Source organism: Triplophysa dalaica, chromosome 21 (assembly GCF_015846415.1).
Source record: "Triplophysa dalaica isolate WHDGS20190420 chromosome 21, ASM1584641v1, whole genome shotgun sequence".
Lineage (NCBI taxonomy): Eukaryota > Metazoa > Chordata > Actinopteri > Cypriniformes > Nemacheilidae > Triplophysa > Triplophysa dalaica.
In genome coordinates this window covers 3570716-3595865 of record NC_079562.1, presented here as the reverse complement: position 1 = coordinate 3595865, position 25150 = coordinate 3570716, and the positions used below count along the sequence as shown (strand labels likewise).

At 38.4% G+C, this 25150-nt stretch overlaps 2 protein-coding genes across 5 annotated transcripts; one reads left to right on the top strand and one right to left on the bottom strand.

Annotated features, from left to right (window-relative positions):
• Positions 1 to 791: 791 nt before the first annotated feature.
• Positions 792 to 20474, top strand: grm2b (glutamate receptor, metabotropic 2b). 4 transcript variants are annotated; one of them, XM_056734959.1, is made up of 6 exons: positions 792 to 1200; positions 5720 to 6322; positions 14831 to 15668; positions 16302 to 17365; positions 19020 to 19200; positions 19536 to 20474. In XM_056734959.1, the coding sequence occupies exons 2-6, from the start codon at positions 5846 to 5848 to the stop codon at positions 19607 to 19609; spliced, it is 2634 nt and encodes an 877-aa protein (XP_056590937.1). In that variant the 5' UTR covers positions 792 to 1200; positions 5720 to 5845; the 3' UTR covers positions 19610 to 20474. The 4 variants fall into 4 exon arrangements, with proteins under 4 accessions (XP_056590937.1, XP_056590938.1, XP_056590939.1 ...); XM_056734960.1 differs by having other exon boundaries at positions 792 to 1412; XM_056734961.1 differs by lacking the exon at positions 792 to 1200 and adding an exon at positions 5527 to 5613.
• A 124-nt stretch (positions 20475 to 20598) lies between these two features.
• Positions 20599 to 24478, bottom strand: rrp9 (ribosomal RNA processing 9, U3 small nucleolar RNA binding protein). Its single transcript, XM_056734963.1, has 15 exons — positions 24268 to 24478; positions 24010 to 24095; positions 23813 to 23922; positions 23596 to 23663; positions 23456 to 23497; positions 23244 to 23370; positions 22939 to 23060; positions 22616 to 22708; positions 22398 to 22498; positions 22144 to 22278; positions 21892 to 21954; positions 21638 to 21783; positions 21337 to 21416; positions 21075 to 21148; positions 20599 to 20824 (listed from the first exon to the last, which is right to left on the bottom strand). Exons 1-15 carry the CDS (start codon positions 24349 to 24351, stop codon positions 20731 to 20733), a joined length of 1425 nt encoding a protein of 474 aa, XP_056590941.1. The 5' UTR covers positions 24352 to 24478; the 3' UTR covers positions 20599 to 20730.
• Between the last annotated feature and the right edge of the window lie 672 nt (positions 24479 to 25150).

The following is a 25150-nucleotide window of genomic DNA, read 5'->3' as shown; positions in this document are numbered from 1 at the left end:
GTCCCTGTGTTTAAGAGGTAGTTTATTATATAATGCATCGCAAGTGTTTATTGCCCTAATCACCATTGTAGGTTCTCTTCACCGTCTGAAAATATCCAGACTGCTGTGTGTGTGTTTGGTGTGGGAGAGTGTATGAAAGACAAGGCAAGCTTTGTGCTCCCATCAGAAATGTCCATTCCATCGGTGACCAACCCCCCTCCCGATATGCCTTTAATTGGTTGAGAATCTCAGAGAACAGACATTGGAGGGCACTTGAAGGGTCTTAACACAGCGCTACAGAACTTCCACTATTTTATGAGCTAATGCAGTAATGTACATGTATTTTGATGCTTTCCATCATTAATGGCTCATTGAAAATCCTTTAACAAGAATTTGATTTAGACTCCACTCCATGAAGCAAAGCAAGTGGGCAGTGTTCCACATTTCCATTGTGATGCACTAAATGTGCAATTAAGCTACAGGATTATTTAATAGAGGATTGTAAAGGTAACACAAATTTGACATTTTTAAGTGCCACACACATTTATGAAAACACAATATTTTTGATAAATAAAAACACAAATCACAAACTCCATCTTCAATGTATGCTTTCTGACTAACCCGGAGTATAAACTGTGTGACAGATGAAACAAAACTCATGTTAAAACCCATGGATAAAAATGACCCGGGTCAACATGGATCAATGTAACATTGTTGTGACTCCACCTATCTTCATCTTCACAGATAGCAACCAGCAGCAATGAGAGAGAGAGAGAGAGAGAGAGAGAGAGAGAGAGAGAGAATGCATAGAGGCGCTTGTCCAGCAGACCCCCGCGCACGGATGAAGCTCGGACCCCGAAAACAACAGAAAAGAGCAACAACCATTATTTAATATTAAGGGTTCAAATCTGAACAGAAGGGCCACAAATGCTTTCCGAGGTGCCGCTTCTGTGCAGTGTTGCTCAATTAAAATAACTAACTTCCAGTCAGAGGCAGTCGTGACCGCGAGATCCGTGGAGAATTAGTTATAGTTTATTAAAGCTCTTATGATGACAGGTGTTTGGAAACAACTGTCGGGCTCTACCAAACCCCGAGACTGAGGACCGAACTCATCATTAAGTGGACTCATGAGGTCTGAAGGGGTCTGGAGGGTGTGTGCACGCGGAAGTTGCCATTAATGAGAACGCATCCATCACTTCAAACAGATTCCTCTGTGCACAGGTAAGCGCTTCCTCCTCCTCTTCTTCATCACACCAAGATCTTTGTTAGCGCACCGAGGACAGACCAAACCAAACCCATCAAACGCTTTTGCACCTGAGGGGACATTACGCACGGGCGCACATTTCCACCAACTGGTTTAAAGCGAAGTCAACTTTACATCCTTGAACGAGCTGCACAATGTGTTGTATTTCTGCCAGGTAAACGCTTCACAGGTAAGATTCACAGCATGCATTGTTATTTACGTTCGCGACAAACACTTGTACCCGCGCGCACCGCTCGCACGTTCTTTGGACACACAAAACAACAACTTCTAGCATAATTTGCACACATATTGTGTAAACCAACACAGAATTAAGTGTTTTTTATTATAATAAGGAAATAATTTATTACATGCAACAGATATCCGAAACGAGTCAAAGAGCTGGAGAATTATACCGCGAGCGCGAGCGCACGGATGCTTTGGCATTTCTTAAGTAAAGGGGAACAACAAGACTGTCGTGCACTTTTGTGCAAGATGAGATGTTGCTCAAAAATACACATACATACATTTATATCTGAATAATCTGAATTATAATGGGACACCTTACGTTATAGCATCCCATATTGTGCGTTTAAGGACCCTACATCAGAACTGAAGGAAACATTATGTTAACAGTCGTAGAATGAAAATATAAATGCGTTTCTGTACTTTTGGAGTGCCAATATTACTTCTTTGATAAACATAAACAGCATCTTTAGTACTGAGACAAAACATGTAGCATATAAGCATATTGCTTATATTTATTTTAAAATTGTATCATATTTATATATAATAAATATTCTGTTCATATATAATATTTGACAGACCGCGCCTGGATATAGCAAACTCAACAAAGTGTAAATATTTCACATTTCTTCACACAGACATTAATACTGTGTACAAACAATCAAAGGAAAAATGACACATGTGCTGTTGAATTTTCCCAGTTTTTGAATATTACATCACTGTGTTCTGTGGATAATCCAAGTCCACACCCTCCTCCATTCAAAGCGACACAATGCTTCATGAATAATCATATTCATATGCACAATCATTGTTTTAGCTCAGTCTGCTCATTCAACACATTTCAAACCTCCCATTCCAGCCGTTCAAGTGCCATTTCGCTGTCCACCGAGTAGTCATGAGAACTTCTCAACACTCTTGTTCTGTTCATTCGCTGACACTTTGAATCTGAATAGTGTAAAGCATCCATAGCAACCCATAGAGCAAAGCTGATTGGATGTCCCGAGATAAACATCTCATAGTTAATTTGCTCCATGTCTGTGAATGCCTCATCCTTGGCAACATTACCGAGCCATTCAACTGCTCTGGCTGTGACCCAGAAGTTATCAATGAAACCAAAGTGTTTTATGAAAAGGAAGCGGCACTGGTTTAATTGTGTGTCGAAACAAACCTGTGCATGTGTATGATATAAAGAGTGCAATGTAAAATCATTTACATTTATAGATGAATTGAAGCTATTGGTATTATACGAGTATTAGACCTCTTTCACAGTCATATTTATAATTGATGGTGAGCCCAGATTGCTAAAATCCCATCTGGTCTCTCAGTATACATAAAAAATGCTGCCAAATAAAAAGGATCAAGAGAAGTAATTCTCCCGCAAGCTCAGTGTCTTCCCTTGGTTAATTGGATATTTATCTGTGAATATTTAACGGTCAGAGCAGCCTTGGTTTCTTTGGTCTTGTTAAACCAAAAAATCCATCATTATCAGTCTTTAACCTGGAAGAAAGGCTTCATTCTTCTGTCAGATGTGAGCGGTCAATTTATAGTTGTGGTATCAAGAATAAAATCTAGAATCGAATGTATTGAAATGAACAATAACCTCTCGAACCTTGTCAAAGTTGTCAGATGTACTGGACTGTGAACGGTCTTTACAAAAGACTGAAATAAATGGAGAACTGTTTGACGGGAGGTTAAATAAATACTCTACAAAGAAGTTTGGTTTCACCAGTCACCCTTGACAAAATAACTACCTTTAACATTTGCGATGAACTGAAGTCTCCGATTCGATGTTTCACTTCCAGTGTGAGTTATTGTTCACTGATTTTTGACGCTGTGTCCCCCGAACAACCTTGGTTGAAGTGTCTTGTTTGAGTGCCCGGTAATGAGAGCTCCTCCATAACTCTTCAGATAACAGCTTTTTCCTACCAAGGAACCCGCAAATTACCTTTTGACACTACCAGAATGTATGTTAACTTTAACTTGTGTGCATGTTTGTAATTCAAGATGTTAAAACATTTTTCTCAAATCCAAATCTAATGTTCATACCCGGACAGTTCATTATTGTGATGGTCCATTAGCTCGACTCGCTTCTGATGACCAGCGAACATTGGACTCCCATTGCTTCCATTGTTCTGGTGGAGAGGAAAAAGCCATGATTATGTTTTAATGTTATTTAAATGTTTCTGTAGCGTGGTCAGTGGGTCCTTCTGCTTTTGCTGAAACCACAATTTGAGATTAGACTGAAATTTTACTGTTATAAGACTTGCAAAATGCCTGTTGATGCAATAACAAAACAACATTTTTGTGTGGATCACGCAAATGTTCAATTCTCACTGATCTTGAATGTCCAAATAGTCAGAGCTATATGTTTTCAGATCTATAATCTTACTTGATGTCAACTCATTTATATCTGTTTTAGCAGAATCTAATGTATCAGATAGATTTGATACATGTTTCTTATTACCTTAGAAAGGTAATTTTCAAGAAATCTAGACTAAAGCTAACATTAACTTTGTCATTTTGTTGTCATCCCCTAAATCGTTTATTCCTTGTATGATAACAGTTATCATATTTATTGGAACGTATGTATACACCTTTATCGCATCGCCTTGCCACCCCATACCATCCACTTTTTCCTGTTTCCATGGTAACAGAAGTTAAGGGATAGAACCCTAATAAACGTGAAGATGTTGCTTCATTACGCCAGGAGCAGGGATACAGGAGGGGAAACACAAGGAATTGAAGTGCTTTATCTGAAATTAAATCTCAAATGACATTTTTTCAGTTAATCATTTTAGTTATAGGTGAATTTAGACAGAACCAGAGGCTTATGTCTGTACCTGTCTCAGGGAAAATTTCCCTCCCAGTCAAATTAACATATTCATTCACCATATCTAAAGCAATAAAATCTACGAACATTTTACAGTACACCATACCATTTATGACTTTAGTTAAAGTGATATGCCAAACAAGAACTATGCGAGATGAGAAAAACGACACCAGAGAAACGTGTTAGATTTTAGAATTAAGTTCTTAAGACAAGCAGCACTCGTAGGATTTATAATGTAATCATCCGGAATATCCAAGATTGGGTTCTCTTAAATGGGACCAGTAAGCAAGAACTCCTGAAAACCACTCAAGAGCTCCTAACAGTAGCATAAAGCAACACCCTAGAAATGTGACAATGAACTTTATTTAGAAATGGATAAAAAGATGCATAATGCCAACACCCCTTTTTAAATAACAACTTGAGAGTTTGGAAATTCAAAATTCGTAATTAAGATATAAACTAAGATATAAAAGTTAAGCTAAACATAAATAAAATCAACACAAGATGTGTAAATAAAGAGATTGGTTCTCCGTTGTGTGTCATTTAAAGTATCATGTTAGTCTCAGAAGTTTCTCCCTAAAAACCTTAGAGCAAATAAAAGTGGCCATTAAAAATAGACGAATAAAAACAATGTGAAATGATAAATAAGAAAAATATGTAAATATAAGATGATAAGGATAATGGAGTAAATAAGAATTGTAGAAGTAAAATAATATATAATAATAATAATATGTAATTTGATGAGAAATGTTTGAGTTCATACCGACATTTTAAATAATATTAAAACATTTTTACATTGAATTAACTTAAAAATTGTAATGCAACCAAACAAAGCAAAAATAATTCTCAGGAGAAGTTTCTGAGACATAAGAGACATTAAGCAAACATTTCCATTCGCTCTCTACATTTCCATGAATCCTATTGATATCTAGGTGAAATAATTTAGACATTTAAAGATATCCCATCTGTGTTTTTATAAAAGTTCTTTAAACAAATATATCATAGTGTGAAGTATGTAAAAGAATCTGTAGACATACGTAACAGTCTCCCCATAAATATGACTGTGTAAAGGATGTGATGCGAAGGAGAGTAATAAATGAAGATGAAAGCTTTACAAGGGTGTACGTGATATATAGTTGACAAGGACCACTCTATCAGCTGATATTATTCATCGCTTCATCTTTTTCATCCTCTTCCCTCAGGTTGTAATTTTTCATAAGCAAAGGATGATATCCATCACCTTTGACACCCTGAGAATATTAGGCCGTCGGGGAAGGCATTGATGAATATGAATTAATAAAGACTAGAAAACTCTCAGGTTGAATTGCTATATCCCACACCCACCTGAACTGAATTATCAAATGTTTTCTTTTTTCATGCTGAGCGATAAAAATCAATGAGCCAATTCATATCTCTTCTTTCAGGTGAAGAGAAGATACCGAGATGTGTCCACAAACTATGGCAGAACTAGTAAATATCTCAACCGAGTAAACGGCACGGGATAGTTAAAGAATTCTTCGCCTCTTGTGAACCCTGACACGGCCGGGATTATGGCAGGGTCTCTCGTCCAGGCCTCATGGTTTCTTTTCCTCGTAATCCCCCTGGCCCAACCGAGCCCCAGGTACGCCCCAGCCCCGTCCGTTTCCAAGAGAGAGATCATCATGGATGGAGACCTGGTGATCGGAGGGCTGTTTCCAGTGCACGAGAAGGGCGAGGGGACGGAGGACTGCGGTAAGATAAACGAAGAGCGTGGGATCCAAAGGCTGGAGGCCATGATGTTTGCGTTGGATGAAATTAACCAAGACAGCCGCATTTTGCCTGGTTTGAAGCTGGGAGCGCACATACTGGACACCTGCTCAAAGGACACGTACGCGCTAGAGCAATCCCTTGAGTTTGTGAGGGCCTCTCTCACTAAAGTGCATCAGCCGGGGTTCATCTGTCCCGACGGGTCGAACCCTGTGCCGGATGAAGTGCCTCTGGCCATCTCCGGAGTGATCGGAGGATCGTATAGTGATGTCTCAATACAGGTAAGGTCGACTTACTTATGCACTTATTTAAGTATGGATGCTATGAAAGCTTGTCCACAAAGGAAATTAAAGATCTGTTCAGAAGAACATCTTACCACAAAACTGGTTATATTGGTCAAACTGGTGGGGGCCTATGTTGTTTGGTTTATGTTCTGCAGAAGAAAGAAAGTCACGTTTAAAAGGACATCAAGGTGAGTGAAGGATGAAATCATTTTTAGGGAAACTATCTTAGTTTGAAGCAGCATAAACCAGCTAAAAAAGCAAAACCACCACAGGTTGATTCGAGGTTCAAGACAAAACTAAACTGCTAAAAATATTGTTTGTTCTTCCTATGATGATTATTTGCTTTCTTATCGTCATTGAAACGAACAGCCTAAACCTCAAAGTAAACCACATGAATTTTTTACATGAAGAGTTTTCAAAATGAGATAACTCCGTTTAAAAAAAGAAATTAAATCATGTTTTTTATTTTGTTATCATGTTTTTAATGTGTTTTATACGTGTATTTTTTAAGTTATTATGGGTTAAATCAAAACAAACAAACAGCATTTTAATTGATATCAATTTGAATGCACAATAAAAAACATAAAAAACTGAGTTATCTCTTTTGCAACCAAGTTTCACAGCGGCCTTTAAACGGAATTCACACCATCATTTTCCAAACCACACGTTTCAAATGATTGATTTTGTTTTTGCACATCTGGCTTTCATGTAAGGGAAAATGTGTAACAAAGCATCACTTCCTGTATCATTTTTTAACACTACACAAACATTTGAACACAATACAGCTAAAAAAAAAACCTTTATAAACAAATAAAACTGTTATACGAATATCTTTAAGATTTCAATATATGTAAGTAAAACTAAAACCGAAAGTGCTGCTGGACGAGAGTTTACATCTTGCGATGTGGTCTATATGCATCCGCCCATAGTGTTGTCAACACAAGAGTTTCCTCCATTGAGAACCCTGACCTGAGTCTCCTGCTTGTTAATTTTGTTTGTGTGCCTCCAGGCCGTCGTTACAGTGAGATGACTGAGTGTTAATTGCTGCACACTCACACTTCATATGGCAGAAATCATGCTTTAATTTTGCTGTGATGGAATTTTGTGCGTTAACCATCATACGAACATACTGGAAACAGATGGTTGAGATCGAAATGTGACATGAAGTATAAACCTAATTTTAGCATTAGCAAGACAGTAGACAAATATTGTTGTGAGCATGTGTTCAGCATTCTTGATGGGTGCGTGTCATGGAAAGCAAGCACGGAGGTATTGGTGAGTTTTGTGATAATACCTTCTCATGGGCTTAAATAATGGTTGGTCTAAAATAAAGGTGTTTTGAGGAAGTGAAAATAGACAAAATTTAATAAAAGGAAAAAAAGATTTTAGGTAAATGGGCTTTATTCTTCTAAGCAAAAAATGCGTATGTAAACTACAAATGTATCTGTTTATATTATATGTTAATCTTCTCTTCTAGTAATATTTTAATATTTAAATGTACGTTGCCATTTTCCTGAGTTTACTTTTGATAAATTATGAGAAGAGTTTTCATTTTTGTTTCATTCTGTGAACTGCTTACAACTTCTCCTAGATAAAAATATATTTTTTATTTGCGTACACAATATGATCATATATCAGAAATCTGTAGTCACTTTATGAAATGAGACAGGAAGTACTTCTAAGCGCATCTATTTAAGCTCACGTATAAACCTCTCTATAACATACTCACAGAGCACATGTGTACATCCGTCAGCAGCAGTCAGCATTATAGCTTCCTCTGCACAATCAGCATGCACCATCTCCATTTGCACCTAAACACATAAATAGCAGACAAAAGAAACATATATATGTATGTTTTAATAATAGGCTACAAAAATGTAACAAAATGCAATACTGGATTCTCTGGTGTAAAGCAGATTGTACTAAAACGTGTAAATAAGACTTTTGTGTGGTAAACTTGTGAAGTTTGTGCGGAATAGCTGGTGCAGCACCGTTCTGAATATATTCCAGAAAAGAAATGAACGTCCACAAGTATGTAACGACAGTTTGTTTAGTGCTTTAATTACGCTTTATAATGTACCAGGAAACTATCATGCATACAATATGTCATGCTGTTTATGGCCTGCAGAGCCATACAAAAGCTTTCGGAGACCAAAGCAGCTATTTCACGACCCTTCCAACCGTGCTGGTCATTAAAGCTTCAATGAGGCCTATACCAGAGCCCATGCCACCTGTCCAGCATTGGGGTAAAAGAGCTCGGAGGACGTCTCAAGACATCATTTAGGCCAGCGCTGAATGCGAGAGATGCTTCAGCCAGAAACCCGGAACAAGCATGACACGACCAAACATGAATATAAAAGAGGCAGCACATTTCCTCCGTTTTTTTCACACCTGTTTTTCACCCATTGCCATCTGGATTGGGAGACGCAATCAGGCCTGACATATTACCATTAGCATTGCTTGATGGCGTAAAGCTTAATGCGTGTGTGGGTACCGGTAGCGGGAGGCAGAGCTATATCCAGTGCCGGAGTGGGCGGTGGTGATGAGATTGGCAGGCTATCCTGCTTATTCTGTGAGTGACAGGTCTCCGGATAGGGAATAAACAAAATCGGCCATGACTTCGTTTACATAATGCACGTCGATCCGGATAGCTTCGTTATCTCAGGGTTACATTCAGACTCATGATTCGTGAGAAACGTTTTGAAAGGTGTGGCCCGTATAACGACACATTTTGATATTAGTGGTGAATGGGCCATCTGAACGGATTGTTTGCTATGCTAATTAAAGAGACGTGTGTTTGGTTTGGAGAGTTTGGCACGTATCGAGTTATGCTTCTGTTAATGCCAACCAATCAATAACCACCATGTTTCTTTCATCTCTGTCAAATTTTCTCACCCCCACAAGGTGACGGAATATTTTATCATATTTTACAGCACATAACAATGTGTGAGCAGTATAATAATGTGCATAATAGGTGACACAAATTGTTGCCTCAGATCATTTCGTATAGTTTTTCATATCATATCTATTGACAGAACTGCAATATAATGTCCATAACTATGTCTTCAGAAGTGTATAAAGACATTACATAATGAAGCGTTGTTTTCAAAACCTTAGAATGAGCTGTTTCTGTCTACATACACCGCGGGTGTTCTTGCATGGAATTGGTCATGTTGTTTCTACAGTAGCCTTAAATGGACAAACTCCTCTAGAGAGCATGTTTCATAAATAAGTATCTCCTTCTGCAAAGAAGCAAAAACGTGACGACATATTAGTTCTGTGAGAGAGCCCTTGGTTGCAATTCACAATCTCACCACTAGATGGCGCTACATTTTATTCGCTGGACCATTTAGGTAAAAAGTTACCCTCATTGCACTGTAGTAATTCCCAAACATGGTGTTTTCAGTGTGTGTGCGTGTGTGTTAAGGTCATTCCTATGATGCTCCGCTGTGCTCTGAGACAGATGATGTTAATAGGCTGTAACCACATGTGGTCCTGGCATGCCTCAGTGGATGAGAATAGACACGGAAACATATTTAATTTATGCCAATTTACTGCCAAAATCATTTGCATTTCTGTATCATTAAATAGAATTACAATTTTATTGTAATAGGTACTCATTGAACTATAGTTCAGAAATTGAAATTTAAAGTTTTACTTAAAATTAATATTGCATATAGGAATTTCAAGTCTGTTAAATATTTGACCTGTTTTTCTCTCTCCTTTATCTTAAATGTGTGTGTGTTAGTGCGTGTGCTTATTGTGTGTGTGGGTTGTTTGAATCTTGTTCACCTTTTTTGTTTTTACTTTTTTAACTTTTTATGTTTCGCTTATAGTCAATATGTTTCATGTAAAACTGCTTTGTAACAATGACAAACTATATATAAAGTTGACTAAATAATTGCAAATTGCAGATCACTATGCATGGGTCTGTCTACCTTTGCTTTTGTCATTTATTTCCTTATTAACTTGCAATTCCGGCCATTACTGTTTAGTAAAGACACTGCTTGGCTCTTAAGCACTTGCTGAAGTGTCCTGGGAAAGCAGATAGACTCTTTATGTCAAGAGGATGGTGGAAAAGGCTTAGAAAGAGATTGGGCAGCTACCAAGCATCACTCGACAAGGTTTGGACAGACTCACACAACTCTTCATTCATTCAAATCTAGTCGGTGTTTTATGTTGAAGGGATAGAATAACCTAGAATGAAAATTCTGTCATGAATGTATTAATTCCTTCAGTTGGTTAAACACAAAGGAAGATATTTGGAATATTTGGATGTTAGCATATTTGGAGATGGTGCCTCAGAAATCTCAGTTGCTAACATTTTTCTAAGTATCTTTGTGTTGAACGGAGCAAAGAAATGTACACAGGTTTGTAACAACAAGAGAGTGAGCAATTGATTACAGAATATTTTTTTTGGGGGGTTGAACTGTCCTGTTATTAAATAATATAGAAATATGAAAAGATTGAATCATCCTTCGTTTCAAATAAAGAACTTCATCAGTTAACACCAAATTGTGAACCTGTTTAAATTTTATGAAGGAAGGGGCACTTGCTTATGCATGAATCATATTTCCAGGGAGTTGTGATGCTGTTGCTATGGGGCTGCTTCGGTACCTTTCGAGGTGTTAGCTAAAATGTCATCTTTGGATTTGGATGTGGTTTGGTTTCGGGAGTTTGTTCTGCTAGTCACTAAATAAATAATTCCATGTCCTATTCCTCCTTAACAAGCTGAATGATTTGAGGTATCACTCATAGCACAGACATGCAGTATGAGTTACACACAGATGTTTAATCCATTTCTAAATCTGAATTCAACTTAATCTAAGATGGTTCATTTTGCTGCCAATTAAAACAGCAAATCCACCCCAGCTGCTTACCTCTCCGGATAAGAAATTGGGTGAGGTTTGCATCTCTGTGTTCTGCAGTCTGAGTCCTGCACTGTAATGCAGTGATACGCACACTCAGCTCAGGTGGTCCCTGTCAAACGCTTCAGCAGTATTCTGACAGACTCCTGTTGCCTGTGACATCTACAGAAATGAATGTGTTGACAGGCAACTGGAATATCAACATCTGCTTAAGAGCTGTGAGAGGCAGAGGACGAAGATGCCAGAGATGTTATCAACCACATCACATTCTAGAGCTCATACATATTAAAGGTTCACATTAAAAGTTCACCTGAAAACAAAAAGTCTGTCATCATGTACACATCATGTCATTTCAAACCTGTATGACTTTCTGTCTTCTGCAGAAAACGAAAGAAGGGATTTTGAAGAACGTCGGTAACCAAACAACACTTCCGTATGGACACAATACCACAGGGACATTTCTCCAAATATCTTCTTTTGCGTTTTCCACACATTTAGCTCACGCAAAGGAATTTCTTCCCTTATATTTCATTCATTTCTGATTCTTGCGCCTCACCTCAGAAATAAGCAGTACAGATCATTCAACAGTGGTATAGTTTGAGGAATTACAAATGATTCTTTTTCAGATGCTCTATTTGCTGGTTTTCTCACTTTAATTTGCAGTTTTGTCTCCACAGCATCTCACATTTTGTGAGGTACGATTCTGTACTGTGACACTGTTGAGAATTGCTCTCGTCTAAATGAAACAGATTGACTTATTTTCACCTCTACTGCACCTCAGGCTTGAATTCACTGAGCTCTTTACGCGTGTCTGTCAAAACCTGACATGTGACTACACCGACCATGATTTCTGTCTGTGAGCTCAGAGATTAAACCAACCACTTTAGCCGAATAATTTTTGGTAAAGCCGTTGATTGATATTTTTAATCAACTAATTGGGATTATGACCTAAGAAAGTCATTTGACCTGTGTCTTTTATACAGAAGACATGTAACAATGTTACCAAATAAAAGTGTTTATGTTATCATAAATATTAACTATATGTAAGTTATGCACGGCTGATACGTACATCTGATTATTTATTCTGCTTTTGCAATACAAGTGGCAGACGTCCAAAGCAATTTTTTTCTTAATTAGATTAAATCTAGAACAAATTGACCCTTGTTTCTCAGTTCTGTATTCTCCAGCTCAGAAGAGTCCCTCAAGAGATCTCAAAAATGTCAAAGTGTGGCGAGAAATTGAGGTCAATGAAAAGTTAGTGAACATTTCTTGTCATCAAATATGAATTTGTCCTATGTGCTATTTAAGGCAAAATATCACGGGTTTCAAATTTGTATTTTTAAATGTCTGGGTGAAATACACTGAACAAAATATATTTTATTTTTAAGCAACACAAAATATTTGAAACAGTAGTAAACATGTAAAGTATGTCATGTTACATCAGTGGTTCACATACCTTTTAAAAGCATGGAATTCCTTTCTAATATTTTTTAACATGCATTTTTGTGAAACCTACATGCATACATAAAGATAAATAAATGATATGCAGATAAGCAAACAACAAATTACAGTCTTTAATGAGACGTAAAAACAGCTCATATATACCTTTGGAACAGTATAACAGAAATGTTTGTGGTTTTAAACTATGGTATAGCTTGGAATCGGTATTCAACCCATGCCTGTATGCTGCGAACATTAACTTAGCTTTATACTGTATATCAACAATTGCTTCATTTGTCTATTCCCATAAGAATGAAAAACCACAGCTAACATCACTTTAATATTTCAGGTGTTTCTCTTAGACAGAAATGTGAAAAGAAAAAAAATATGAACTTTTTCTTAAATATTTACTTTACTGTATATATATTTTTTATTTTTACAGAATCTCACATACAGTTCAACTCCATCTGTGTTTCAGAGATCTCAATAACGTCTCAAACTAAACTCAGATTTGCCAGCTTGTCCAGTTTCAATATGGACTAAAAACTTTACTTTATTAGAAGATAATCAATACTTTCTTAATACATTTATTTAATTGCTTTATACTCTTAATGTATTTCAACAGTTGTTTAATTATTTCTATACTTTCCTATTTTTCCAAAGCAATTTCACAGGAAAATCTGAGAAATACACTTCTGAGCAATAAAATGCAACGAAGTCCCCCGAGCACCAAACGAAACAGTAAATACGTAAATCCTTTTGGCATATTTTTATGGAGTTCTTCAAGTAAGAAATGTTTGTTTACATGTAAGGTTCTAAAATGTGTAAGTGTGGATTTATATTGAAAGTTAAATGAAATGTAAATAGCTGATAATAACTGTGCTTAAGGCTTTTTTATGCATCTGAACCTCCTATTTGCGTTGGTGTAAATTCAGACACGAATTCCAGTCATTACCCAGAACTCCCCGGGGACCTGCTATCATTATAATTTGCAGTGCAGGAAACTTCTTAGACTTTCATCACCAGAATTCAGCCATAACCTGCAGGAACTAATAAACGTGGACATGAGAAAATCATTTCTTTTGTTGTTAAAATAGATGATACAACTATTTTACAACTTGTGCAAAGCTATGATATAATAACATCATCTTTGCAATGACAGATTCTATGTCTTAATGAGTCTATGACTTTAAACAAGATTATCGGTTTTATCGCGGTTTATAGCTAAAAAATGAGTCAATTTTCTCTCAACTACCCTTAAAGCAAAAATGATAAATATCATTCAGATTTTCATATCATACCCTGAGGAAAATGTGCACCGTACCTAAAATTATTATTGCGTCTATCACTGTGTTATCTTGTGTGATCAGAATTGAGTCTGTCTGGAGCCAGTGTTACTATACCCTGAAACCATAGAATCAGAGAAAGATGAGGAAGACAGGATAAAAGAATGTGAAGTTTTACTAGGTTTGGAAAGGGGATGTGTGGGTTACTGAGGTTCTTCCATTTATGGTTTGAACTTGTTAGTTGTTTTAGTGATCTTGAAGATGTTGCCAAAGTCATCTGAAAGATCTCAATTTGATCTGTCTTCTCATAACGCTGGACATATTGTCTGTTTTGTTACAAAAGTATCACCTGCTTATTGCAGTTATGTCATAAATTTAACTGATTAAAAATCTATACTGATACTTTATACTGTCACAAGCAAAATATAAAATATAGCTGCAAGCAGTGATGACGGGCCTTCCTGCTTTCCTTTTTGCCATAAACTGCATCACCATGGTAACATCATTCCAGATTTAAACTTTTTTTTGCACTTTAGCATCTTCTGCTTTCCCTCCTTTAATCTGTTTTCTATGCTAAAGAAACTATTGTGTGTGCCAAATTTTATAACATAAGAATACCAAGAGCCTAATATACATTATATATATATATATATATATATATATATATATAGTATTGCAGTTTGATGCATTACCATGGCAATACTATTTAAGGTATCACAAAATCTTCATAAATTTTATATCAGCTATATTTTATTCCAGCTTTATCTCGATTAGAAATAGGAGATTTAAGTAAAGCTCATATTAATTTTATCTCAATGCTGTCAAAATAAAACAAGTGATCTCTATTATGTGTGATGCTATTTCACAAAAATGTTTCCGCTTAATGATCAATTATTTCTTTCTGTGTGCAGGTGGCAAACCTCCTCAGACTCTTCCAGATACCGCAGATAAGTTACGCCTCCACGAGTGCCAAACTCAGCGACAAATCCCGTTACGATTATTTCACCCGAACCGTCCCACCAGACTTCTACCAGGCCAAAGCTATGGCTGAGATCCTGCGCTATTTCAACTGGACCTACGTTTCCACTGTAGCCTCAGAGGGCGACTACGGCGAGACGGGCATCGACGCCTTCCAACAGGAGGCCCGTGTGCGCCAAATCTGCATCGCAACTTCTGTAAAAGTCAGTCGCTCGGTGAACCGAGGGAACTATGAAAACGTCATCCGCTCACTTCAGCAAAAAGCCAACGCCAAAGTGGTGATCCTGTTTACCAAAAGCGAAGATGCCAGGGAACTGCTTGCCGCCGCAGCCAGAATGAACGCCACCTTCATTTGGGTGGCCAGCGACGGTTGGGGGGCACAGGAGAGCGTCGTCCACGGCAGCGAGAAAGCAGCCAACGGGGCGTTTACCATTGAGCTGGCCTCATACTCCATCAGAGAGTTTGAGGACTATTTCACTAAGCTCACACCTGAAGTCAATACAAGGAACCCTTGGTTCAGGGAATTCTGGGAGCACAGGTTCGGCTGTCGTATACATGAACACGGCTGCGCCACTAACAGTCTAAGGAACGGGTCATTTAAGCCGGAATCAAAGATCATGTTTGTGGTGAATGCTGTCTACGCTATGGCCTATGCCCTGCACAATATGCGGCAAGCTGTATGCCCCAACAACACAAAGGTGTGCGATGCCATGAAGCCAGGCAATGGGAAGAGGTTCTACCGTGAGTTTATTCTCAAGACGAAATTTGATGGTGAGTACATCTGGCAACCATATCAAATCTATCTATCTTAGAAATGAACGTCTAACAATAGCCAATTTGCTTCCATCATATGAAGCACAACTTCGATTGTCAGTGTTCAATTTATTTAACCAATAATTTGAGTCTTCATTTGGTTAAACTTCGTTTGCTACCTTCCAGCTCATGTCATTTTGTTTTGTCTTTTTCCCACTGGCGATAAAATTACATTTATGAACGTGAAACAATCTTTCATCAAGTTAACAAAGAGCTTCAAATGGTCTCCACCATAATCCAGTCTCAGAGAAGTAATTCAGAGTCAGTCAGATTTTGTCTTTTTCTATTATTTATAATAGATATTTCAGTGAACCCCCCAAAAATCGTTCATATTTTTTCTCGGACCTGAATGACTTTCTTTCTGCGAAACACTCAAGAAGATATTTCAAAGAACATTTGTAGCCGAAAACATTGGCCCCATTGACTTACATTGTATAGACACAGAACCACATTTCTCAAAAATATTTATTTTGTGTTCCACAGTAGAAAGAGTGATATGGTTTCAGTGATAAGAGGGTGAATAAACAATGACAAAAAAATTAGGCTAACTATCCCTTTAATCCTAATGATATCTTATTTTAAACTTTTCAGCACCTTTTAGACCACCTGACACTGAGAATGTGGTACGGTTTACCTCATTAGGCGACAGTCTGGGTCGCTACAACATCTTTTACTACCGTCAAGAGGACAACAAGTATGTCTACAAGAAGGTAGGCTACTGGGCACAGAGTTTAGTGCTCAATACCAGTGTGGTGAACTGGGCAAGTGGTGCACTCCCTACGTCCCAGTGCAGCGACCCATGCCAACCCAACGAAGCTAAAAGCATGCAACCTGGAGACGTATGCTGTTGGATTTGCATCCCATGCCAGCCTCACCAGTATCTCCTGGATGAGTTTACATGTATGGACTGTGGTTTCGGAGAGTGGCCCCTTGCCAACCTGACCGGCTGCCATGAGCTTCCAGAGGAGTACATTCACTGGTCGGATGCTTGGGCTGTGGGACCGGTCACCATCGCTTGTCTGGGAATGCTGTGCACGCTTGCAGTAGCAGGCCTTTTCTTACGCAATAACGACACTCCCGTTGTTAAAGCCAGTGGTCGGGAACTCTCGTACATCCTGCTGTTTGGGGTGCTCATGTGTTACGCCATGACCTTCATTTACATCGCTAAACCCTCTGCGTTCGTGTGCACCCTACGGCGTCTCGGACTCGGCACGTCTTTTGCCATCTGCTACTCAGCTTTGCTGACCAAGACCAATAGGATCGCACGGATCTTCGGCGGGGCACGGGACAGCGCCCGGCGACCACGCTTCATAAGTCCCGCCTCTCAGGTTGCGATCTGCGCCGTGCTGATTTCGGCCCAGCTGTTGGTTGCGCTCATATGGCTCCTGGTAGAGGCACCTGGGGTGAGGAAAGAGGTGGGCCCAGACAGGAGAGATGTGGTCACTTTGAAATGTAACAGTCTGGACTCTAGCATGCTGGTGTCCCTTACCTACAACTGCATCCTCATCATACTCTGCACCTTCTACGCCTTCAAGACCAGGAAGTGTCCGGAGAACTTTAATGAGGCCAAGTTCATCGGCTTCACTATGTACACCACTTGCATCATCTGGCTGGCCTTTCAACCCATCTTCTACGTTACTGCAAGTGACTACAGAGTAAGTAGGATTAATAGTTTTGTTAATGTTGTTAGGTTGTCCAATGCTGAGTTGTTTCAACACGCCGTTGGGTCAAATATAATATTTAGCTGGGTTTGTTCCTTTTTGACCCAACGATGGGTTGAAAGCAAACAAACATTTTTGAAGGTTTATTCCACATTAAGCTTGGAAATAATGTTTTGCAGTGTTGTATTGTAAAGTGTAACCACAAGGCAAAACATAAGGATTAAAGAGCATTTATGTTCAGAATGTCTCTTCTAATGTTTATCTGTCAATCAAACTTTCAACCTGTTCTTATACAACTCAAAACTGAATTCTATCTCTGTAGAGTTTTCTTCAAGTCAAAACAACAAAACATGAAACCTTAAAGGAAAAGTTCACCTCAAAATCAAAACTGTGTTGTTTTTTACTCACCCGCATGACGTCCAACATGTTTTAAGACCTCCCGGCATCTTCGGAACACAAATAAAGATTTAGGTGAGATCTGAGAGATTTCCAGGCCTCCTCATATACATCATGTTGTTGTCAAGGTCCAGAAAAGTATTGAAGACATCGATAAATTGGTCCATCCGCTCATAGTGGCTCAATTTTTTTTTTTAATGACGACACAAACCAAAATAAACAACTTTGATTGATATGGACCAATTAAACAATGTCTTTAGTACTTTTCTGGACCTTGACAACAACTATAACCACGATGTCTATGAGGAGGCCTGGAAACCTCTCGGATGTCACCTGGAGGTCTTAAAACACGTTGAAAGTCATGCGGGTAAATAAAAAATAACACAATTTGGATTTTGATGTGAACTTTTCCTTTAAATGCAATCCTCTAGCTGATATATCCAGACAAACTCATTTTGCCATTGCAAACATTCAGCAAAGCGACGAAACTGTCTGGTCAACACATAAACACTATGTGAGGGATGTCGCATTTCATCAGGAGTTTGTCACGGCTGAGGGCAAGAGATGTCAGAGCTCTGTCAGTGACACGGTAAACACGGTCATCAAGAACGACCGCAGGCTAAAAGACAGGCCATTCCTGCAGGAATACAGCAAACTATTTCAGACCAAACTTCATCTAAAGACAACTGTACCCAGGTCAGTTTTGTCATCATTAGATTGTTCCAAACCTGTATACATTTATTTGTTCTGATGAACATAGCAAGATATTTGGAAGAATGGCAGTAACCAAACAGATCTACGGCAGTAAATGGGCGATGAGATATGTTTAGTCACAGCCATTTTTCCAAATATCTTCTATTCGTTCAGCAGAAAAGAATATGGGTTGGAACAATCTGAGGGTGAGTAAATGATGAAATAAATGTCCTTTTTGGGTGAACTATCCCATTAACCTTTGGAAGGAGGGGAGATGGGACAGATCTGAAAATCTGATGTGGAAAGTTATCAAAAGATATAAATAAAACATTGATTCAAAGTAGATTCAGTAGTGGCCAAAAACAATGTCCACTAGGGGATTTTTGCTTTCTAATGACCCTACAGGTCAGGAAAATTTTGAGAAAACACTTGGTTAGGGATCCAAACCTTCAAATGGTGCAGGTCGGTTGTTCTTAAACAACATGCTTGAATGTGTATAGAAAGATATTTGTACCAACGAGCACACAGACTGAAATTTAAACTGATTTATCCTGTACAGGTACAGACCACCACCATGTGCATCTCCGTCAGTCTGAGCGGTTCTGTGGTGCTCGGTTGCCTATTTGCCCCCAAGATCCACGTCATTCTCTTCCAGCCGCAGAAGAACGTGACGACTCTGAGGGCCAAAGACAACCGCTTCTCCACCGTGGCCACCGCACCCAGCTCCACCTACTCACAAGGTAACCACACCACATTCAAAGCTGGTGCTATATGTGAAGAACCACAGTAGGAGGGGGTCATTTATGCATATTCTTGTTGACATTTTGAAGGGATAGTTTATTTATACACAGTCATGTCATTACAAACCTGTGACTTTCTTTCTTCTGCAGAATACAAAAGAAGATATTTTGAATAATGTTGGTAACCCATTGATTTATTCCTCAAAATATCTTCTTTTGTGTGCCACGGAAGATTTATAAATGGGTTTTTAACATCACGAGGGTAAAAAATGACAGAAGTTTAATTTGGAGGTGAATTAGAGAATCACGAACTAAAAAGAATTGTATTTCCACAGCTTCAGCATCTACTATAGTGCCGACCGTGTGCAACGGAAGAGAAGTGGTGGACTCTACAACATCATCATTGTGAATACAGACATATATTCCAGCAAGATGGGCCAATTTTATATCACTTGAGCAAATCGGGAGGTTTGCCATTTCTTTAACTTATCCGAATCTTTACACACTAATGGAGTACGACACACCATCGGTTCACTCAATACTGGTTCATCTCCTGATCTGGCTTAAAAATGAGCTACATGAACACTTCTGCATCATTCATGATGTTTCCCCAAACATGGTCCTAAGCTCCTTCACTGAGCATGTTTCAGTGTTTCAGTTACACAGTAAAGCTATTGTTCACGATCCCAAAAAAATCCATCTTTAAGAGCCAGTGTGTATGTGATAAACATGCTGTGCCACACTAGTCCAGCAGATTTATGACACTCGCTACAACAGTTTTGAACAAATGGCAATATGTACAAAGATATTAACCAGTGTAATGTTAACAGTAGATTTGAGTTCTATATAACAGAATTTCGTTGCACTCTAGGAGCCGTCATCTGGAAAACACTTGCTATAAAAAGATAACTTATACAGTCTCACATTACTGAGCAGGCATGCCGTACTGGTAGCAGTACATACAACAGGATCAGTGAACCAAATTTTGACTTATGTACCCCAGGGGATTTAAACACTGTATTCTCAGTGCACGAGAGACTGTAACAATTGGTCTTGTTTTAGTTCAGTGGTAACATTGTAAACATTCATTCAGAGAAGAGTTGATTGTCTTTTTAGTGTTGTGAAAAAACGTCTCATGTTTGGAATAGTTTAGACGTCACTGCAAGACGAAACAAAAGAAAGTAACTATATTCTCTATTTCCCATTTTAACAATAAATTCTTAGTAATATTACGAATGTTTTGATGTGAACTTTGGTGAAGCAGTCAGTGTTACTATTGTAATATATGTAAATAAATTATTTTGTAAAAATAAAAGGAGGCTTGTGTTGGTATATTTGGTGGTCAGATGCCACCGTGTTATTCGACTTTCTACATTGGACAAAAGATCAAAATACTGATAACATCAATAGAAATTTAATGACAATTAGATTCTCTTTCACATCCTGTTCTGTCTTGTAAAGAAAACAAAAAAGGCAACAAAAACTTCATCATAATCTACAGTTATGTCACGTTCTATTTATAAGGGTATGTTATTGGACAACTTCAGATTCTTTAGTTTGTCTTTTGAGTGGGATGATGTAAAGTCCGTTTTTAGCTTCCTTTATTCTCCACCATCGGCCCAATCTGACGAAGACAGAAAAAAACAGAACACGCTCAGTTAAAAAATATCAACATAAAAGATTGTGTGACTATTGAATGGCCGAGAACAAATACTCGAGTGCCATCTAGTGGTAGTGGAATGTTTTTGCACTAAGTGCTTGGAGGATATACTAATGACCAATTAAATAAAACAACATTTTCATGATTAAATGATGACCAACTGACATAATCTTTACTTCAGATTAAGCAGACATCACACTTCTGCATAACTCACCTGTGCTCTTGTCCAACTCCTGCCACCAGAAACTTTCCCGAACTGGAGAATTTCAGGCTGTTTACAAATCCCGTCTGTAAAACAAAGTGACAGCCATTCATTAACATGCATGAAAGGTTACACACATTGTATGAGATCTTTACACACGTGCACATGTTCACAAAAATTGTGCTTCAATGCATTCCTCATTCTCGTCAAATAAAGCTCCATCCAAAAAAGCCTTTATGCACAATAGTATCCCATCTAGATTTATATTACTCACCACAGGGACACTGAAGAGAGGATCCAGGCCTCTAAATCCCTCCCCACACATCCAAAGCTGCACTGATGAATTATGGGAACCTGTGGCGGGACGACAATGATGCTTGATGTTAATCAGGTGTGTGGGGTCTCGTACAGAAATAAAGGTTGATGTGAAACAAGAGGTCTACAGAGCAGATTATGAGGTACTTGAAGATAATACTGTGTGTGTATATGCACAAAAAGTACTCGTGGTGTAAACCGTGCTGGTTTTGTATCCGTCGCCAATTATGTGCTATTTTGTGTGTGTGCACCTGAAGCACCTGTCGCGATGGTGTCGGAGTTGTGCAACGCCGCCACGGACGATAACCATCGAGGTTGCTCCAGACCGCTGTTGCCACAGATACCGTGGGCTTGCTTCACCGTGGCCAGCGGCTTCTTTTTATTAACAGTCCAAACAGACACGGCGCTGTAAAACAAATCAGAAATAAAATGCAATTATGAAATCATAAGAAACTCTAGTACGCAAACATATGTTACCAGAGAGGGGTCATCGAATTTAGAAAAGATGACTTACCCATCATCACCTCCTGTAACCATGTACTCTTCATTTATCAGCTGGATACAATCAATCGAACCGCTTTAGACAGACAAAAGACATAACGGTAAGATAACTAAAACTGCTCAGATTCTTAAACGTGTTGATAATTCAATTTGGAGACAACTTGAGTATCTGAGAAAAAAGGTTTCCGTAAAAACGACTAGTTGAAAAATACAAACTGTTCCAATAGTCTGTTAATCATCCTAATAAAGCAACACTGGAACTCACTCGTGTCCGTTAAACACAAGCTGCGATTCTTCCGCAATCTTCCAGACTCTGACGGTTCCGTCTCGTCCTCCTGCCGTCACACATCTCTCTCTGCTCAAACAATCCAGCCCTGTGATCTTGTCCTGATGGCCAAACCTGAGGAGAGGTGCAAATGAACACACACAAATGAATATGGTGTATAAACCGCACAGCCTCCATCAGGTTCCCGTCTATTCTAAATGTGTCACCATTAAGCTGTATCGGTCGCTACTCACATAGTTTCCACGTATGCGTTCTCATTCACGTTCCACACTTTCACGGAGCGGTCGTGTGATGCGCTGTAGAGGTCATGGGTCCCTCTTCTGAATGCCAAACCCTGTGGGGGAGAGAGATTTGTTATGGCCTCAGCAGGAATAAAGAAATCTTCGTATAATAGAAAAGGAACTGATCAGAAACAGACTCTTGGTAGGGAATGTTTGCATCTTTAACTCACCGATACAGCGTCTCTGTGACCTGTGAACTTGTACAGGTGTTTACATGATGGAGCATCCCAAATCAGAATGAAATTCGTCATGTCTCCTGTTGCCTATTACAGAAAAAGATGAAAGCTTATACATCCAACAAAAGCATCGCTTAACCATGCGAAGAAAGCTGCAGGGGTTATATCTGTATAGTAATAGACACAGACGGCTCAACCAGAGACTGCAAACATATGTTTCTATGCTGTTTTTTTATATAACTAATGACTAAATGATGATTTATTCCTATGATGTATGTCAGTCAACGAAAGAGAGATAAAAGAAAAACTGTCCTCACCAGGTATTTGCCATCAGATGATATTGCCATACACAGCACATGCCCTTTGTGTCCCACATGACCTTCTTTTGCTTTATGTCCACCTGGAATCTTATGCACCTTCTTTCCACTCTCCACCTCCCCTTAACATACACATTAGACATATATCCTTCATTTAGTACAGTAAACAAATCTATAAAATCGTTATTTTTATATATCAATAAATAAAACTGTACTATATTGAACATTATCAGCCGTATCATCAAAAATAACACAGATTTTGGTAAATCCACATCACATTTAAAGAAAACGGAAAAGAAACGCACATTTGATGATGGAGCAGTCTTTGCTTGCGGAAAAGATGTATTTCTCATCTGGGGTGATGACGAGACACGTGACGGACAGTTTGTGTCCTCTCAACAACCTGATCTCTTCTGGCTTTGGAGCTATGAGCTAGTGATGAACAGATATAGATGAGCATCAAACATGATGGAATAGTGCTGGATATAAATCTACAGCCACACCAAACATTACTCACCTCTTTGGCTATCAGTCTTTGCAGTTTGCCTTTCTGTTCCAGCTGTGATGATCAAAATGATTCATTGCTTACGTTAGAACATGTATCAGAAAGCGTATATATATATATATATATGTGGCGTTTATATAAAGCGAACATACCACATCATCTTGTAGTCTTTCAGCTATCAAGTCAGCATCAAATGATTCTTCTTCAGCTTTCTTCTCCTCTGCAATATCAGAACAAACATTTAATTTCAAATAGACTGTATAAGGTGAATTCTCTGATATTCAGTTGGTATAAAAGCATCAGCAAAATGCATATTTAAATCTGGCTTTGAGAACAGAGAGGGTTTCTCTCAGGGTGGTCAATACACACCTTCATCTCTCAGCTGGTCCAGGTAAAGTTTGGCAAGCCTAAGTTTCTTCTCCTGTGGCGTCTCGTCGATCTCAATATTTTCATTTTCACCTTGTCTTCTGTTCGCCGGACTGTTGAAGATACACGAAACGTTTAAAAGAAATAAAGAATCGATGTCAGTATTCATCCATCTGAACACAATGTCGTAGATAAGTTACCCCTCATTTTCCGAGTCACTCGAGATTTCTTCGTTCAGTCGCTTACTGGACTTCTTTGATCGTTCTTGGCCATCGTCTGTATTGCTCTGAAATTCAACATGCGACAATGTAAAGTTATAGATGATGAACGAAAAGTAACGTTACAGACAAAATGTTTCGATAAACAATAACAGAAACGAGCACGAAATACTGTAATCGAAAGGTGAGATAATAAACACAAATTCATGTCTCAGTGCTATGAGCTAACAAGAAACGTACCTTTCTTTTTAAGAAAGCAGATGATTTATCTCCCTTATTCAAAGTCGCAGGAGTGAACTTCTTCTTTAGAAAGAAAGATGACATTATGGAGCTAAAAATCTGCTATTTGTAAGAAAGTACAGGCCTGATAGATTTAACTACAACTACTTCAGTGGCACTCACATGGTCACAAACACATGCGGATTCTCGGATGTTTCACTTGTGCGCATGTGCACCACAGCGCCGCTTAGAGGTGCGGCGGTATTGAAAGCAACTGCAGTATATTTATTTAGATTTTTAACCCCATTGTAATTTACAAACAGTCCTATCAGAGATTCAGAGTACACTCATATTAAGATAAAAATGGAAGCCATCACACGAACCCCCCCCAAAAATGTAATGGTTATATGAATTGTATTGGTTTTTAGAAATGGTAAACAGCTGATTGATCATGATAGTGTTTGTAATGAAAACCATTCGAGGTTGATATTGTTGTTGTTTTCAGCCGGGAAACTACAGATGTCCAAATAAACATGTATATTATCTTATGTCCAGATTTTGCTTTCATAGCAGGGGGACAAATTCTTACAACTTAAGGATAAGGTTCCTCTGTATACAATAGGAGAACGAAATCCCTTAAAATAAATGTAATATTTGATTCAATGAAAAAAAAGATCATTGACATCATTTACAAAGTTTCTCATGTTTGATATAAACATGCATGTTCATTTGGAAACATCATTGTTTTGCTCTTGAAACTAAAATGGACAGGACACCCTAAAATGTACTACTCTCATGTCATTCCCAACCTGTTTAACAAAATAAGAGTAGCACGTAGTTGTTAGGTCACAGCATTGTTATGAAGTTCTTGGCAAATAATGTAAATAAGTAGTTTGTGTGTTCT